Raw genomic sequence first — 17,481 nt, 5'->3', positions numbered from 1 at the left:
GCCATTATTCAGTCACATCCCAGATTAGAGAGGATTGTTGGCTTACAGCCCTGCTCCTGTGGTTTCCCTTTTATTAACATCTTTGCAGATAACCCCAAAAGCACTCCTACGAGCAGCTCCATCATTTAATAAAGCTCCAAATAGTCTTTTGGGTTTTTTTTTTTAAGTTCAGATATAATTTCTTGCAGTTCCTGAATAGGTACAGGTGCTAAGGGCAGCCAAGAAGGAGCTTTGCAGCTGCACAATCAGGCAGGAGGAGCAGCAAGCAGAGGGCCGCTCCCTCCCCTGTGTATCCAAGGTGGATAAACCCAATCTCTGAGTGCTCTGACCTGGAGAAGAGATACAGGTCCATGACTTGTTGCACTGCAGATAAGCAGCCAGCTTGCTGCCAAGCTGAGATCAGTGAAAGGAGAGCTGTGTGAAGTCTAAAGGAAGCCAGAGGAAAGGTGGGGCTCACCACAGCGATCCCTGATAACCAGGTTCCGGCCTTCCTTCAGGTGGATGGTCAGCAGGTAGGCAAAGGGGCTGGGCAGGTCACTCAGGCAGTCGTTTGCCTCCTCCAGAGCCTAAAGAGAACAAAGGAATCACTCACACACCTCCGGAAGCAGATCATAAACGAGCCAGGTGTGCTCCCAGTGCTGCAGAGACAAAATCTTGCTCTTTCCTTAGGGCAATCTTTTACAGGAAGGAGAAAAAAAAAAAAGGAAAGAGGGAAAAGAAAAAAATATTTCTTTCCCAGGCTTTACTTCACCATGCAAGTAGTTAAGTATCAGCATCAAGTATGTTCAACAAAGCAAGGGCTATGCCTGAAAGTGAGTGGTGATAAAACCACCACAAATGCACAGGTTTCCCAAATCCTATCAGCTCGTCAGCAGATTTTTTTTTCCAGCTGTTTCTTGTGCATTCATAGCATCTCTCAAGTTGGAAGAGATCCCTAAAGATCATCGAGCCCTTTGCACCCATGGGATAACCTCACAAGGAAGAACACATTTCACACGGATAACGAGATGAGAGGACAGCATTTCTTCATGCAGTTCCAAAGGAGAGAAGCCCAGTGCAGGCAGTGCTTGTTGTGAGGTTTAGCAGATGCAAACTCGAGAGGATTTTTGCTCATCAGAGGTGCTCTTACACACCTCAGCATCATCCTCCAGCTGGAACACACACTGAACAGCTCTGGACAGCACTTGAGAGGTTATCAGAGGGCAAAGGTAGAGAAGCTCATCCACAAGGCAAACATGAGAATAACATGTCAGAACTGCCAATGCCTTTTCACACTGCCCTAAAACTGAGTTTGGTGTCTGTCAAAGCCTACAGCTGTGTTAGTTGCTGTATTTACTTTAATCCAGTTTGTTCCTACACTGCTATTTGAGTATTTATGTTGATGGTTTCATCAGTTACCAGTACAATATAGATATTATAGAGTACCTCAAAAAAATGGAGAACGTTTGGGTCTATTCAAAACATTAGCAACCACTTTTAACTACTAAAACCCCAAACAACAAAAACACAAAACCATCACTAAACAAACAAATCCTCCACAAACCGGGAAAAAAAAACCCACAAAAAACCAAAACACCACTGGGCAAATCTCTAGATGGCTTCTTCACCTGCTGAGATTTGAAATTTGAAAGAAGCAAAGAACCTAAGGCTAAAATAAATTGTACTGCTGATCAAGTCTCAAAATGACAGGACTTACCATTTGATCATCAAAATTTTGAGAGGACAGGGAAGAGTCAAAATCCATTTCTCCACCTGGGTACTATAAAACAAAAGATACAATGAATTAGACAACAACACAGGAAAGAAAATGCTCCTAGTATCAGTCAAGAAATTATTCATACATATGTGTAATGAGTGAAATGCTCTTACTTATGCATATAGATAATTTAAATATGTATTTCTTTTTCCTGTTTTACAGTAACTAAACTTAGTCTCTTGAGTTTAATCCAGGAAAATAAGTGCCTGCTTTCAGCTAAGAATAAATTTCTTCTTCTCCTCCCCAGCACTGCGTGCTGAAGGCTCTTATCACAAACTCTCCTGATGTCTGAAGGTTGTTGTGTCTGGCAGCTGGCTGCTCACACTTGACCACAACTTCTCCCTTCACCATCCAAAAAGCAAGATTCACTTAAAGGTTTTTTAAATAGTGTTTTTACTTGGATTGGTGTTTAGGGGTTTGGGGTCTTTTTTGTTTGTGTGGGGTTTTTTGTCTGGTTTGAGGTTAAAAAAAAAAAAAAAGTGCTCAGGGGAAAAGTTAAAAAGAAATGGTCAAAGGGAAAGGTGTCCTGGTTTTGGATAGAGTTAATTTTCTTCCTAGTAGCTGGTACAGTGTTCTGTTTTGGATTTAGGGTGAGAACAATGTTGATAACACACTGATTTTTTTAGTTGTTGCTGGACAGGGACTGTCTCACAGCTCAGAATCGGCTGGGTATCAGTCAGCAGATTATAAACAATTGCACTGTGCATCACTTGTTTTGAATATTTTAACTGTTGTATCATTTTTATTTAAATATTCATTCTTTTAAAATACTATATAAAATACATAATTAATATAATTATTTTTAGCATATTGTGTTTTAATATATTTATATTAGAATATATAAAATATTATTTAAATTATTACCTCTTCCTTTTCTCAATGCACAAATTTTACCTTTTACCCCTGTTTCTCTCCTGCATACGACAGCTCCCACTGAGCAGGGAGTCAGAGAGAAGCTGTGTCATATTTAGCTGCCTGTTGGGTTAAACCATGACAAAAGAGAAAAAAAAATACAAGGAACATATACTTCCCCCACCTTTCTGCAGTAACTGGAACATCCAAAGGATTTTTATCTAGTGCCATAGGAGAGGAAGTCAAACATTTCTTCCTAAATACTGACTCATCCAAAAACTTGAGGCTACAATGCCCAGCATCGAGTTTGTCTGAAGGGATTCATCAGCCAAGACACCTCTGATGATCTTTTGGCTGCTGCAACAGCCCACGATCATCATTTAAGAAGAAGAGGACCTACATGCCTGGGCAGCTCTTCTGGTCTTAAGGCAGGGCAATCACAGCCCATTCAAACACCAAGACTTATGCTGAGGATAAATCTCGGTCTGCAGAAATGCACACAAGGTGGAATTCGATCCTCATGTGAAAGCGTTTTCGTGCGCAGTGTGGTAACATCCACACCTCTCAGATGAGAGCAGCATTGTGTGGAGCACTACAGAAACATTAAAAGTGAACCAGCTCCTGCACCACAGTACATAAATCTTAGCTGTATTGACATGCTGAAATAAACATAAATATCCTTTGTGTAATTCTTTCCTCATCCTCTGACAAATACACACATTACATATCAGGAAGTACAGTAATCCAGCATTGCAAGTAAAATTTCCCCTGCATGACAGACAAAATTTAACTTTAAGGTTCCCACAGTAATCATAACTTGGCCACCTTGCAAAAGCACATTAAAAGTGGAAAAATTATCATCATAAAGAGCAGCAGAAGAATTTTCTCACACAACGGAGCTGAGTTACAGCTGCTAGGGGAACCCTAACTTTGAATTTTCTGACTAGTATGCGTAAAATCTCACTCGTGTGCATTAAACTTAGTGTTTCTTGGAGTCTCTGGCTTCACAGGAATCTCCTTCAGGCATCATCATTGGCACTGGTAATGGTTTCTTTATAGCTTGTTTTACATGGCACAAACATGGGATCAAAGAACTGCATTGAAATTATAATAATTTTAAAAGTACTGTCTTGGCTAGCTTGATATCATTTACAATAAAAAAATCACCCTCAAAATTATGATTTTGTCTTTATTCTGCTTTTTGTTTACTTACATTACATACACAGATACCGAACAATTATAATTTTAACTAGTAAAGTTTGGGGTTTTTTTCATTTTAGCTCCACATAATGTAAATTACTATTATTCTAGGTACCTAACTGCAATGAGCTCACTGAATACAGATAAAAGTCCTGGTGAAAATATGGTCCTGAAATCTCAATTTTTATCGCACTATGGTGACACTGCTCAACTTTAAACAAAAGTGGGCAAATCCAGGTGGGTCACAGTCCCAAATGCATCTGCATGAAAACAAATCAAGCAAGACTAGATGTATGAATAGACATAAATTGAAAGTTCTTCTTGACAAGCTTTACCACCTCTGCCTCCTCTTGTTTCCTGCAGAAGAATGATTCAAAATACAAGGGCACTCACTGACTGAATCAGCAAGAGGACAAGGCTTTGGGTTGCCAGGGACTCACTGCAAAGTGTTGGCAAGGGGATAAAGAGGTGTCAGAGCACCTCAGCAACGACACGTGGCCATGGACAAATGGCAAAAACGAATGGCATTACAGGAGCTCTTTAGAACCTGAGTCCAGCAGGGAGGGATTCAATGCAACTTCTTCACTTGCTTCTTCAGACTTGCCTAGCGGGGTGCAATGGAGAACAGAAATCGACAAATGGAAAAATGATACCTGTGGGCAGAGCCTTCAGTGAAGATGGGCTGTGCTGAGCGCCCACAGCTCTGCACCGAGAGCTCAGACAAACGTGAAAACCACAGGCTCTCACCCGCCAGGCTCGGAGAGGATCTCACGGCACTGGGTGGCCAAAGACACCCAGGAAATGAGTAGGTGGCATGTGACAAGCAATTCAGGGGGAAAAGAGGCTCAACCTACATTTTTGCTTTTTTTAGCTTGTTTTGTTCCAGGGATCTGTCTTCCTTCTGATTTACCTCCCCGGGCAGGGAGTGATGCTCACACAAGAACAATGAGAACTCTCGTCGTGCTCCTCACAGCAACCCCACCCAGCATTCAGAGGCCAACAACCTCTGTAACAAACTGTTCCCATCCGAGGCACACACAGCACAAATCCTGTAGCTGTTCAATTAAGTACAAGCACAGCCGAATATTGAAGCTGTCATAGAATCATAGAATACTGAGGCTTGGGTTGGGAAGGGACCTTAAAGATCGTCCCTGCCACGGACACCTTCCAGTATTGAATCTGGTTTTCACCAGATTCAATATAATTACATTTGCTCACTATTCCTTATTCATTTCTACTTTCCTTTGCTTCACTCTCTCCTATTATTTTTGAGGAAAAAAAATCTTTATAAGTTGCACTGGAGGCAGATTACAGTAAGGAAGCATATTCAAACAGCAAGATGATTTGCCATACAAGTAAATACTAAATGATTTACACACACTAGCAAATACAGAAATACACATTTAGGGAAAGATATAAGCGCTGCAGAAAATAAGCCAGACTCAGATTGTGCATCTGGATGAAACTTGGCTTGAGGTTAATCTATTTCATCACTTCATTCTCCTAGAACACTCTGTTTGCCCAAAATCAAAGCAGGATTTAGTACTAACTTTGTTGTGCTGTGGTAGATTTTTAGATTAGGGTTTCTGGCATACAACAGCAGGAAAAACAACCTGGAAAAACTTCCAAAATAATGATAGTCCACATATTTACCATATACCGAGTGAGGTGCTACAACTTTTGAGTAACATTTGAGCAGAGAAACAAAGCACTACACTATTTCAGTCGCTTTTCTTAAGTACCCCTCAAAATAATGACCGCTCCAGCAGGATGAAACCAATTTGTGAACAATATAGCAACACTAAACCAAGAGATGGTCAGTAACTACCAGTGTGACACTTTGCATCACAACAGACTGGGAGCCAACACCCATTTGGTAGGAATACACAGGCCTTTGAGATGCAAAACAAGCAGTCTGTATCAGAAAGGAGCATTTTCCCCACATCAGCGCTAACCATCCTTTTGAACGTGCAGTTAAAAAACAATTAACCTGTGAAATCCCCATTCCCAAGGGAGGACTTGAAACAAAAACGCCTGGTTCCTGTTTTTGCATCCTGAAGGACTACATAAGCAGCTCCCACAACTGCAACAAACAGGTAATGAGAAAAAGGCCTCCAAAAGTTCAAAATGTAACCCTCCCAGTGAGAACTCAACAGGAGGAGACACACTTCCACAAAATATAAATAAAACAAATTTTGCCTGATGTGTTTCATGCAGCCACATTCTTCACCTGCTGTCTATATAATGAAGCCATCATGTAACTCCTCAGGATTCCCAATTTGCTCGGGCCAGGCAGGAATTAGTTTCATGTCAGTATTGGTCTCTGATCCTCCTGTGCACGGGACATTATGTCCAGAAACAAATACTGACCACAGAGGCGGGGGGGAAGGAAAGGGGGACAAGACAGGGAGTGCAGAGAAAACATTTTGGTTTTTCTCTTCCTTAAATCATCACCACAAAAACCCAAAGGACAGTCCTGAGAACTATGCTATGTGTTCTGTTCTCCATCATGTGCTTGTTTTGGTCAATTCCAGGTAGAGGTAGAGTTCACCTTGTTCACATCTTTCACCTATTGCTTTCATCAGAGTCTTGAGTGGATGGCAAATTGATTTTGCTACAAAGCAACCTGGTATTATTAACTGTATGAACTAAAAAGAAAATGTATCAGCACCTCATTTCAGAGCTCTCGAGGACTGCAACAACTTTTGATTTAAGCAAGTAATTCTGACAAATCTGAAAAATCTGAAGTATCATTACAAATAATAGAAGAATAATAGAAAAATAAAAAATTGGAGCAGAGTTATTTGCAGCCCCAGACTGATAGGAAGGATAGCTGAATTAGTCTTGAATAATGTGTGTATCATGTAAAGTTTAGGCTTATTTTTATTCCCCACTCGTTCTTGAACAGAGAGCCCTCTCCTCACAGAATGGTTCGGGTGGGAAAGGATCTTAAAGCTCATCTCATTCCAACCCCCTGCCATGGGCAGGAACACCTCCCCCTACACCAGGTTGCTCAGAGCCCTGTCCAATCCGGCCTGGGTTGGATTCTCCATCCCTTTACAACCCAGAAAATTAAGGAGAAGTATAAGGAGCCCACAGGAGGTGGTCACTGAGCCGATGCTTGAGCACCCACCTCTGTCCCCTCGTCTCTCAGCGCGGCACTCAGGCGGGAGCTCTGCAGCAGGTCAAAGAGGTCCTCGCTGGATTTCCTCTTCCCCTGGGACGCGGGGCTGCCGACAGCCTCACCTCCTCGGGAGGACATCAGGTGAATGCCCACAGCTTGTGCGTCCGGGGGGGTGACTGTCACCTCCGTCTGTGTCCCCTGCTGTGCCGCCCACAGCCAGTCCTCTCCCACTGCCTTCACCGAAGTGTTTCTGCTTTTCAGGGACACCACAGACCTGGAAAAGCTCTTGGAGGAGCAGCTCGACAACACCTGAGTACTCAAGTAAGTCGATTCTTCTTCTTCTTCTTCTTCCATGAGAGTCTCCACCTCCAGCATGTCAGGCACCGACACACTGAGACAGCGGTCCAAGGAGTGGCCCTTCCTCTCCAGCATTTTGCCAGACCTCTTCTTCGTCTTCCTCACACTCAGGTTTCGCAGGAATGGCCGGGTCTTCTGCTTCAGGGATCCCCATACGGATTGTTTATCCAAGTCCATTGCTGCAAGGGGAATCTCAGCAATGCCTCCTGCACAGAACAGCTTCAGCGATTCCCAGGGTGACTAAAAGGAACGTAGGAAGAAGGCAAGTCAATCACAAAAGTGAACAGCCGCTCAAGACTATGATTCATGTTGTCTCATCTTAAAACTTTCAGTCATTTCTCTGAACAGTTAAAACGGAGCATGTCACATTACTAAGTGCTTCCAAATACAATCTGGTGGGTAGGTTTGATTATTTAGGAGGAAAACAGCCAGAGCAAGTATTTATTCCTACACAAAAATGCAATGTCTGCCCACTACTTCATGATTGCTAAGAGGGGACATTATACTTCTTCTGTGAAGTCCTCATTTGTGAAAACTTGATATTTATCCAATTTGAAACTGTTTCTGTACAAACCTTACTGATGGGAGTTAAATCGTGATAATGCAAACACCACGACACACGCTGGCAAAGCTGGCACTGACATTTCTGCTGCCACTTTCCCAGGCCATGTAGGGTTTTGTTGGCTTTTTCCAAGGCTACATGGATTCTTACAGGATGTGTTGTTGGCACATACGGAAAACAGCTCCACAAACTAAGCAGCTGAGGCTGAACAGGGCATATTGAACATGAGGACCCCAAAACACTCCCTTACATTAACCCACTGTCAGTGAAAACTGCAGAATTCTTTTTCCTTGTAAAGTAGGCAACTGAGAGAAAAATAATACAAAAATGGATGGGTGGATCACTTTTGAAAACCTACTGGTGGACTCACCTTCGAGTTGATTCATAGTGAGTATTTACATAGCTGGGAGGGTCAGGAATAAAAGAACCAAAACAAAATCACTCACTGTATGTGCATGGTAAGGGAGCAGGGGACACCTCTGTGCACAGGAATATCCTCACAGACAGACTCTTCCGTGGTTAACAGCTGAGCAACCATCCTTATTCTGTGAAAAGAGGTGGTCAAATCATCATCAAAACTCAGTAAGGAAAAAGCTGGTGAAACCTGCAGATTTACCCCTTTACAGTGACACACAGAGAGGTTACAGCACATACCCATGTCCTCAGAAATATACACCCATTAACTACATGATAGCTGCTTCCAAAACTCACAGCATATTTACCTTCTAACTATTACACAGTTGACAAAAAAATTACTTCCTGCTGTTTTCCTGATTACTAGGAAAAACGCCAAGACAGGCAACAGAAATACAACTGTTGGATTAATCCACACAGAGAAATTACTGCTTGCTTTCAAAGAAATCTACTCTTGCATTCATTAATTTGAATGAGGCTGTATAATCAGTTACTTAATAACTTATTTAAATCACTTTATGACTAACCTTGCCACACTTGCAGAGTGTTCAGGAATCTACAAAAAAATTCTCTAACTGCATTACTGTGTAACTAAAGCTGCACAATTCTCCCCTCCCCCCTTTATACTGGCAAATAAATAATATCAGCATTGTTATATTCCATACAAAAAATTAATAAGCTTAATGGCATTGCATGCATTCACAAGGCAATAACAAGTGTCGTCCAAATAGGAAGGTGTGTTAGTGTAGATGCATCATTTTAACACAGCCACAATATCAAAGTACTCATGGATAAACTGAAATTGTGTTTTTCCCTCACAGCACCACTAAGAAGCAAAAACAATTTTCTGAACCTCACAGAGGAAGATTTCCCATAGAAAGACCCACCATGCCTTTGTGTTTCTCACTGAACTCAGGCTGGAGCACAAGATTTACAGAGGGAGGGGAAAAGACATAAATGCCAGCCCAATTTGACTGGGGATGGAGGGATGCCCATGCTGGAGCAGCACCTGATGCCCTGCACAAGCTCACAAGACATGGCTGGATTTGCTCATACCAGCTGAGAGCTTTCACTTAGGCTCTTTCTTCCCTCTTTCCATAAAATCTTGACAAGGCAGCCACAGGCCTCCCTGGTAGCGTTACATCACGTGCCAGCAACAGAAGTTATTAGGCTAAACACATTTGCACAAAACATTATGAAACACACTGTTGGGAGTCATTTAAACAACTCATCTTCTGCTAGTGCTCTCTGCATTGCTCGCCTACTTGTACTGAAACCTGCTGGAGCCAAGATGTTGCAAATAAAGGCAGAGCCCAGCTCAGCATCCACTTCCCAAGGCACTTAATGCTTCCTATTCCCTTCCTGTTATTCTCCACCCCTCTCATTTTGAGGACCCACTGCCGTTGTTTTTATTTTGTTTGCTTTGAGGTTTTTGTTACCAAGGAGCAGACTTGTTCCTGTAGCTTTTTCCAGTTGCTTCCCCCAAGTCAAATGTTCTTTTTCCCAGTTGCATACATCGCCTCAGTTGCTGATGAGAAATGCCCATTCAGCAAGGATGGTGAAGGGACCACACTGCGTCTCTGAGACCCACTTGCATCTAAACCAGAGGGAGCGAAGTCCTCCCTAAGCCCAACAGAAACACAGTGGAATCAAAAAAATTAATAAATAAAAAAGGAAAAAAACGTGGGGGAAAAGTTTCTGTCAAGACCGCAGGGATGGCTCCACTGAGCTGCCACCTCACAGCTCCTCCACTGGGGCAACACATCAGTGATATTTGCTGCACAGGGAGCAGCAGGTTGCCTGAACTGAGGCCACAGAAGAAATAAGCCCATCCCTGGTCACTGGACTGCCTGGAGGTTTAGCCATACTCTGCCTCTGAGCTTTTACACCCACATTCCTGCTGCAGCTACAACTTCTCTTATATAAGTACTGTATTTACAAATAAATTAACCACCAAAATGATGGCTGTGATACACAATTAACAACAAATACACAATGTGTTCTCATCTGAGAAAAGGGTAAATACAGTCTGAAGGGCAAATGCACTCTGCCATCAGCCACCTGCTGGCGGCCTTTTTTTCACTCCCTCAGCTCAAGCAGAAGACACAGATCACCACCATGACCAGAAATGTGTTCCTTGGGGAGGTCATTGGAAGATTGGGAATGGGGACCACCCTCCTCCCCAGCGTGGTGCTGGAGCCAGGGGTGCCAGGATTACTGGGGTACCCCCTGCCAGGCTAGCACATATTCACACATACAGCTCTTCTTTCTTCCTACATCAATTTTCTCTGCTTTTCTCTTCCATACTGAACAACATCAATAGAAATATTTTATTTTGAAGAGAGAGAAATTCCCCCTTGCATGTAGAAAGTGTGTTCTTGGTACCAACATGATGTTCATGTAGTCCTTATCCTCCACAGGCCAGAAGTTTTCCCTCTTCCTTCCCCAGCCTCAGAAGTTCATGGCCAACTGTATCCCCAAATATTCCCTAAGCAACCACGGGGGAAAAACATACTTTGCCAAATTCTTGGTCTAAGCTTGGCCTCCTTATTCTTCCCCTTTCAATGGCACATTGTAGCAAAAATCTGCAAACAGAAACCATTCAGAGACACACTTCCTGTTATCAATTTAACTCTGTTGTTTTTGATTTAATTGAATGGCTCCTTGTTCTTAGGTAACAAGAAAAAAATAATGTTTTCAGTCTATCTCCTTGAGCCTCCTCTTTAATACACTGCCAAATCTCAAATGCTCAGAAGAATCCATGTACTTTACTCTCTTCCTTCAGAGAGACTGCTTTTGATTGCACCTGTCATTTTTATTATATCCTTTTATTTTGCCATCTCCTCCTCTTTTGGGGGCAATAGGGACAAGAAAGAAAGGACTAATGACAGAAAAGTTGGTCACAGCTCACTGTGATTGAACAAATATTTCTAGCATTTTATCCTCCCTTAAGTATCTTCTAATTATGGTCCTTGAACTTTTTTAATATTTTTTTTTAATGTGCTTTGGTTTCTTTCAGTAAAACACTATGTACTCCCTTAAATTCATATAATATTTAGAGCTAAATGATTGTTTTAGATGTTTGAACAGGTGCCTCTAAGAGATATTTCAAATGCCATTGAAAGCTTAGAGAAATCATCCTGCAATTCCACTTCACTTACTATCTTGACAGGAAGCCAGCAAAGCCACAAGTGAGAAACACTGCAAGACACTCTGCAAACATTATAGAAGTGTCCAATATAACCAGACAAATAAACTGAACAAACCCAAATTGATTTACACACTGGAAATTATGGAATAAATTGTCTTTCTTCACTATGGAACCATTCCCTGCACACCCAGAAGTGCACAGTGCTCACTGAAGCACCCTGAGACACTCCCTGTTAATACTTTTAAAGTATCATCCTCAAAGTCAGCCAAGATGACAAAAACACAGCTGAGCACCATGCCACCACTATTACAGTGCCCATAAATCTATTAATCCTTGTACTCATTTGTTTATCCAATGAAGGTGAAAACTTTGGGTCACTGTGCGTGCCAGCCACCTCTAAGGTAGAATTCAGTGTGTTTTCAGCCACAGCTAAATGCTAATAAACACCTAAATCCACCACAGCTGAAATTACTAATACATGCATTAGAGGCTGTTAGGAAGATGCTCCTCACTTGAATGCATATTAACATGGTTCAAATTGGAAGGAACCAATGGAACTCCCTCAGTGTAAAACCTGTATAGATTCTTGCTGTTCTGGAATAGAATATTCATGCCAATCTCTGCCTGTCTAGCGCATTCACTGACTTAAAACCTAATGCATGAGACATTGTACACATTACAAGAAAAGATAATTACTTTTCTGTTATGCAACACGGTATTTGGCTAAGAGAAGTTCTAATATGAGTACAACCCCTTTAGGTTTATAATTTTTGATATTGCTGCATTGAGAGACAAGGCTGACAAGAAGGTGATAAGGGAGCAGGGGAATAAGGGACTGAGGACTTTCTTTCATATTTTTCTTTTATCTTTTTGCTAGAAATTGAGTCTTCTGGTTCTAGGAGCCATAAATGAAACCAGTCCTCCCCGGGAGAGAAAGCAAAATATCAGGGAAATAGCTCTCTGCTGGTGGGACAACCACTGTATGTGGGTGGTTATAACAGAACATACCAAGTAGCCCAGGTTATAGCTCAAACACAGCCAAATACAAACCATTACTGGGAATGGAATGACTTTTTCTAAAGAAACCAACACTTCCTTCTTTGCGATGGCTTATTTCAGTACCTTATCTGGAAATGCTTTATGCTAAGCACCAACAGCCACAGAGATAAGCAAATATCATCCAAATAAAGTAACCCTTTGTTCAGCATTACCAGTTTGCCCTGGAGATTTACAAACCCAGCACCAGTTATTAAAAGAAGAGGGAATACCTTACCAGGGGTAGGATGTTCCTTGGACCATCAACACCTTCAAGCAAGCATTGTGCTTCCTTTGCAGAAAAAAACAAGTCCAAAGTGAGAGGCTGAGGTGGGTGGGCCTGAGACCATTCCTCCCTGGGTATGATCCCAGAAGGCAGCAAGAGACACTGAATTCCATACAGCTCAATATGGAGAGACTAAGACAGCCTTTTCTCCCTGCAGCATATGGCAAATACCTGGACTTAAATTTGATAAGGCACCAGAAAAAAAAGTCTAATCTCAATCTGATTCTGAGCAGGCTAATTACCCTGGGGAAATCAGTGTTAGAATTATTTTTAGCACTAACAAGCATCACAGGGAGTGCACTGATGCAGAGCAGGTAAAGTCTTCACTGCACAGGTGATTTGCTGCTAAAGCAGGGTCATGGCTTGGCCAGCTTCCAAATCTTCCCACTGAGTTTAAGCTTCCCTGTGAGGCTTCAAATGATGTCAGCCTGTGGATACAGATCCTGCTCTTCTGTTGTAACAGATTCATTTGCAAAGTGTAGTGGATGCTAAACTCAAATGTATAAAATAAAATAGAAACTTGACCTGTTGCTGTCAGCCAAATTAGTACAAGTGCTTCATAAGACACAATTTTATATGCTACAATGGAAACAAGATAACCAAAAGAAACCAGCTTTAGTTCCTTGATGTGGGGTGAACGAAATCTATGGCCCCTGCAGAAGAGCACAAGTAACATCCAGGGTGAACACCAAGCTTAAAGAAAAGCCTGCTTGTTACATGCAGATAATAAAGGCATCTAAAGTAAGACTTTCTGGTTTAAGTTTGGAGTTTGTTGTTTTGGGTCGGGTTGTGTTTTTTTCTCAGATCCCTGGGTCCTCTGGGCTTCTAGATCCTGTGCTTGGCTTTTTGATTTTTAACTGGCTCAAAGGGGATGAGTTCCATCTTTCACAAACACATGAAACAAGCACACATCTTCCTCCACTTAGCACACAAGAGAGGAACAGGGACACTTTAACTCCTTAGAGGCTCTTCTGCACAATCTGGAGGGCTTTTTTCTCAACATTTATAAGCAGACAGTAACTATGAGAAGTAAGAGCGACCAGCTGCTACAAGTATCTTAAAATAGCATCTGATAGTGAAAGTTACTGAGAAAATACCCTGCACCTGCCTCCAGCTTATGAAAGTACTGGTTTCATTTTGCTTCTGTCTTTTCTAAAACAGAAGAAAAATGATGAGTATGTATAGAGGAAATGAGGGAGGAAGTGTTTGAGTGTATTTTTACAAACATATTTCACAAGTTCCTGCCACTCCTTCAGCTTTCTTCAAAATATAGTGGCTTGCAATTGTACCTGTGCAAGCCAGAAGGCCCTTTCAACCTTTTCAGTCTAGTTCATGGGATTGTACCAGAATGGGACAATCAAATATGATCTTTAGAGTGCAAACAACACCTGCTGAGCATCAGAACTCTCCAGGGACGCCCATGCACAAAGATCTGCTTCCTGCAGTGACGATTGCACCTCAAACCAGACTCCCAGAAAGATCCTGGAGGGACAGATCCTGCTCTTGGAAGGCACTGTGCTGTGTGCTGCACCAGCAATTGGGATATCATCATTGACTGTATCTGGTTTATAATTTGCCTCATTGTTCCCAATCACATCAGAAGATCCCTGGGAATGGTACCCTGGAGCAGGGTACCTCGAGGAGCAGGGGGAGAGGGAAAGCTGATGAGCAGCAAGAGGAAAGAGAGGTGTAGGTACAAGAAGAGTAAGAATGAGGTAAAAAGAGCTCTAAAATCACTGAGGTTTATCAGGGTTCACATGAGGGACAACACAAAACCAGGACAGAGACAGGTACACATATTGAAGGAGCTGGTCCTCATCAGAGGAACTCTGTTGGGAATTCAGCCCTGCAGCCTCCTTCCTCTCACTCTCTCCTTCAAGCCCCTGCTCACCTCCTGCACAACAAAAGGTTTATTTTTATAACAAGAGGTGTACAGAAATAGATCCTCCCTTTCCACAGCTCTCAGAGAAAACAAACCTAGGAAGGAAATCAGAGACTCATTTCCACTGGAGGCCAAATCAATCCATGCCTTTTACTAGCAGTTAAATCGTATATTTCAATAAAAGAAGCTTGTGACTATATGCAAATTACTTGTCCATGTGCCAGCATTGCTCCCTAAATAACTACTATTACTGTCATACTTCTTATCAAAATTCAGTGACTATAGAAGAAAGATCTATTAAAAGCTCTGTGTGATTCTTTATTTAACAATTTACCAAAATATCCCAAACAGAACACTTTTGATTCATAAAAATGGCCTGATGACAACTTGAGCAGGACAAAAACCTGCTGGTTTGCCTTTTTTTTCCTCCTTACTACAGCATGTTCCTCTTCCCAACAGCAATATGGCAGAAGCCAGGCTCAGAGCTCACCATAAGAGCTGGGCACATGGGAGAGTTGAGATTAATTTGAATCTGTATTGACCTTCATGATTAAATGTCCTCTCACATTTAACATCTCCACATAGCTTGGGTGGATCTGTAGGTAAAGTGAACCAGTGTTTCTGCAGTCTTTTAATTCCCAAAGGCAGGAGGCTGAAGAAAAGAAGAGAGAAAAGAAGTTGGCGTGTTGCAGCCCAGCACTGAATGAGGGAATTGCACCAGTAATAGCCCTGCTTTTCTGCAAGAGCCATAAGTCTCCCTGTAGAAAATAACAGCACTTAAATATCTGGAGCTGTGTGACAGAGAAAGCCCTGAGGAATCTCTTGGCAAAGTCAAGTGTTTGAGGGTCTCACCCTGGACAATAATTCAGTACTTTAAATATGAAGAAGCCAAAGCATACAACTAAAGCCAGTCACATGGCTCCCCTGAAGTCATGACAGCAAAGTGTTCAGCACACAAACAGCAGCACCAACTCAAAGACTCCTTTAACTCCTTTAAACTTCCTTTTTTTTCCAACTGTAAAGACGGAACATACGCCAGCACACATCTCTAAATGCCAGTCATTTTTCACAGGAAGGAGCCAGCTTTGAGGTTTCTCTTTCCATTCACCATCTGAGTTTTCAGCCTCCTGGCACTAGAAATCTGCACCTTGTCTCCAGGTTCTGTTACAGCACTATTTTCCCACTGAGAAGATCAGGTGAAGTTGGTAAATTTAACTCATGTGCATTGGCAATTACACTTTGGCACTTCCAAAGCCGTACCACTGGGGGTTTGGTTTGCTAAAGCTGAAATCCCTAAATACCGGCACCATCATCATCAAGAAAACCACAAACTATGATTCCAGTAGCTATTTTAAGCTTGAATAAAAGGGTCGAAAATTAAAATATAGGAATGTTATGCTGGGGTGAATAATAAGTGACGTGCTCAGGATTTTACCTGCAGAAATTCAGAGAACCTCAACTATAGCGAAGCCTGGTTTGTTAATTCTGGTTCCTGGAAATGATCCAATCAGAAAAGCTCCACAAAACAGGAATACTGGTGTTGCTGAGCTAGGATGACACCTGATGAAACAACTTAAAATTCACTTTCAATTTTTCTATGATTCTACACGACAAACCTGCTCAGTGAAAACCTGCAGGCACATTATGCAGTCCTTAAAAAACTATTTGCCCCTGACTCATCTGGGGCAAATTAGCCATAGGCAGGGTGAGGTAGATCGCTAAACTTTAAATACCTTCCCTTAAGCATATTTACAGCTCTTGCTCACGCTGCCCAACCACACTGGCTGCTCCTTTGTACACTGCTACCACAGTGGGTTTTTGGGTTTTTTTGTTTTAATCCTTTCATGCATACATAGCTCCAGGCAGGATAGTTTAGAACAGATCAAGCTGACCACTTGTCATTATCGTGCCCCATTCACATATTCTCAAAGTAAATGCTAAGTGCATAAATTATGACTACTTAGCCCTTAATTAACCAACAAAACACTGAGTTTATTAATCATGGATGTTTAGTTCTGGTGAATACTGACTAAAAGGTATTTTAATTCAGCTGCCCTAATTATACAATTTCCTGGTTTGGCCCATGGATTAAAATCAAATAAAGCTCAAAACCAGAACTTTTCAACAGGTGTCAATAAACCCTTTAAAGATGTAGTAATGTTTTTTTAATAGATTTAAGAGTATTCACATGCCAGTTCCCCTGTCTAGCAGATATGGACAGGAGTCACCAATCTGGCAAGTGTCTTGGAATACAAATTGCTCAGAGTCAGCTAAACAGATCTGGAGGTTTTCTGGTTTAAACAATTTTTGCACCCAAGTAGGTGAATGCTGTGTCTTCTTCAGTTTTCATTTGCTTCCTATCAAAGGCCAGACAGATTTTTTGCTAAATGCTACTATGAAGCATTTGGTGAATGTGAGGAACCAGAAGCCTTCCTGAACTGAACACAAACGCTTGTAATGAGATTTGTATCTAATAGTTTTACAGAGTTGAACAATATTCAGCCATTTATATAATAAAATAAATTAAAATCACACCCCAACCACAAAGGCACCATTCCCACTATCTGAATTTGGGTAGGGAGCATTTATTCTAAAATAATTACAAGCAATTCCAAAAGAAGGACTTCTCCTAAATCCACTAGAATATATAACCAGAATTAGATGTTTGCATTGAAAAAGAAAAACAAGACAAAACAAAACTCTCCAGTTAATTGTTTCCAAGTCGAAGAAACTGGGAACAAAGCCTGCTATTGAATGAGCATTAATGATCTGCCATTCAGTTCTGCAGATGTTTCCCATGAGGGAAGACAGCAAAAAAACATTCCTCTTGAAACCCAGGGAAGCAGCGACAAGGGGATGAGT

The 17,481-nt window shown here is 41.7% G+C and overlaps 1 protein-coding gene across 4 annotated transcripts in view; it reads right to left on the bottom strand.

Moving 5' to 3' along the window:
• The window catches only part of MCTP2 (multiple C2 and transmembrane domain containing 2), a 128,399-nt gene that overhangs the window by 95,070 nt on the left and 15,848 nt on the right, over window positions 1–17,481 (bottom strand). For all 4 annotated transcript variants that reach the window (XM_032122924.1, XM_032122927.1, XM_032122925.1 and 1 more), the window contains 4 exons: window positions 8,298–8,396; window positions 6,942–7,529; window positions 1,697–1,759; window positions 458–566 (listed from right to left, as the gene is read on the bottom strand). In XM_032122924.1, the coding sequence (XP_031978815.1) occupies window positions 458–566; window positions 1,697–1,759; window positions 6,942–7,466 (697 nt within the window). In that variant the 5' untranslated portion in view covers window positions 7,467–7,529; window positions 8,298–8,396. The remainder of the gene's footprint in view (window positions 1–457; window positions 567–1,696; window positions 1,760–6,941; window positions 7,530–8,297; window positions 8,397–17,481) is intronic.

This window comes from Corvus moneduloides, chromosome 13, assembly GCF_009650955.1.
Source record: "Corvus moneduloides isolate bCorMon1 chromosome 13, bCorMon1.pri, whole genome shotgun sequence".
NCBI lineage: Eukaryota > Metazoa > Chordata > Aves > Passeriformes > Corvidae > Corvus > Corvus moneduloides.
This window is presented reverse-complemented; position numbering and strand designations above follow the sequence as displayed.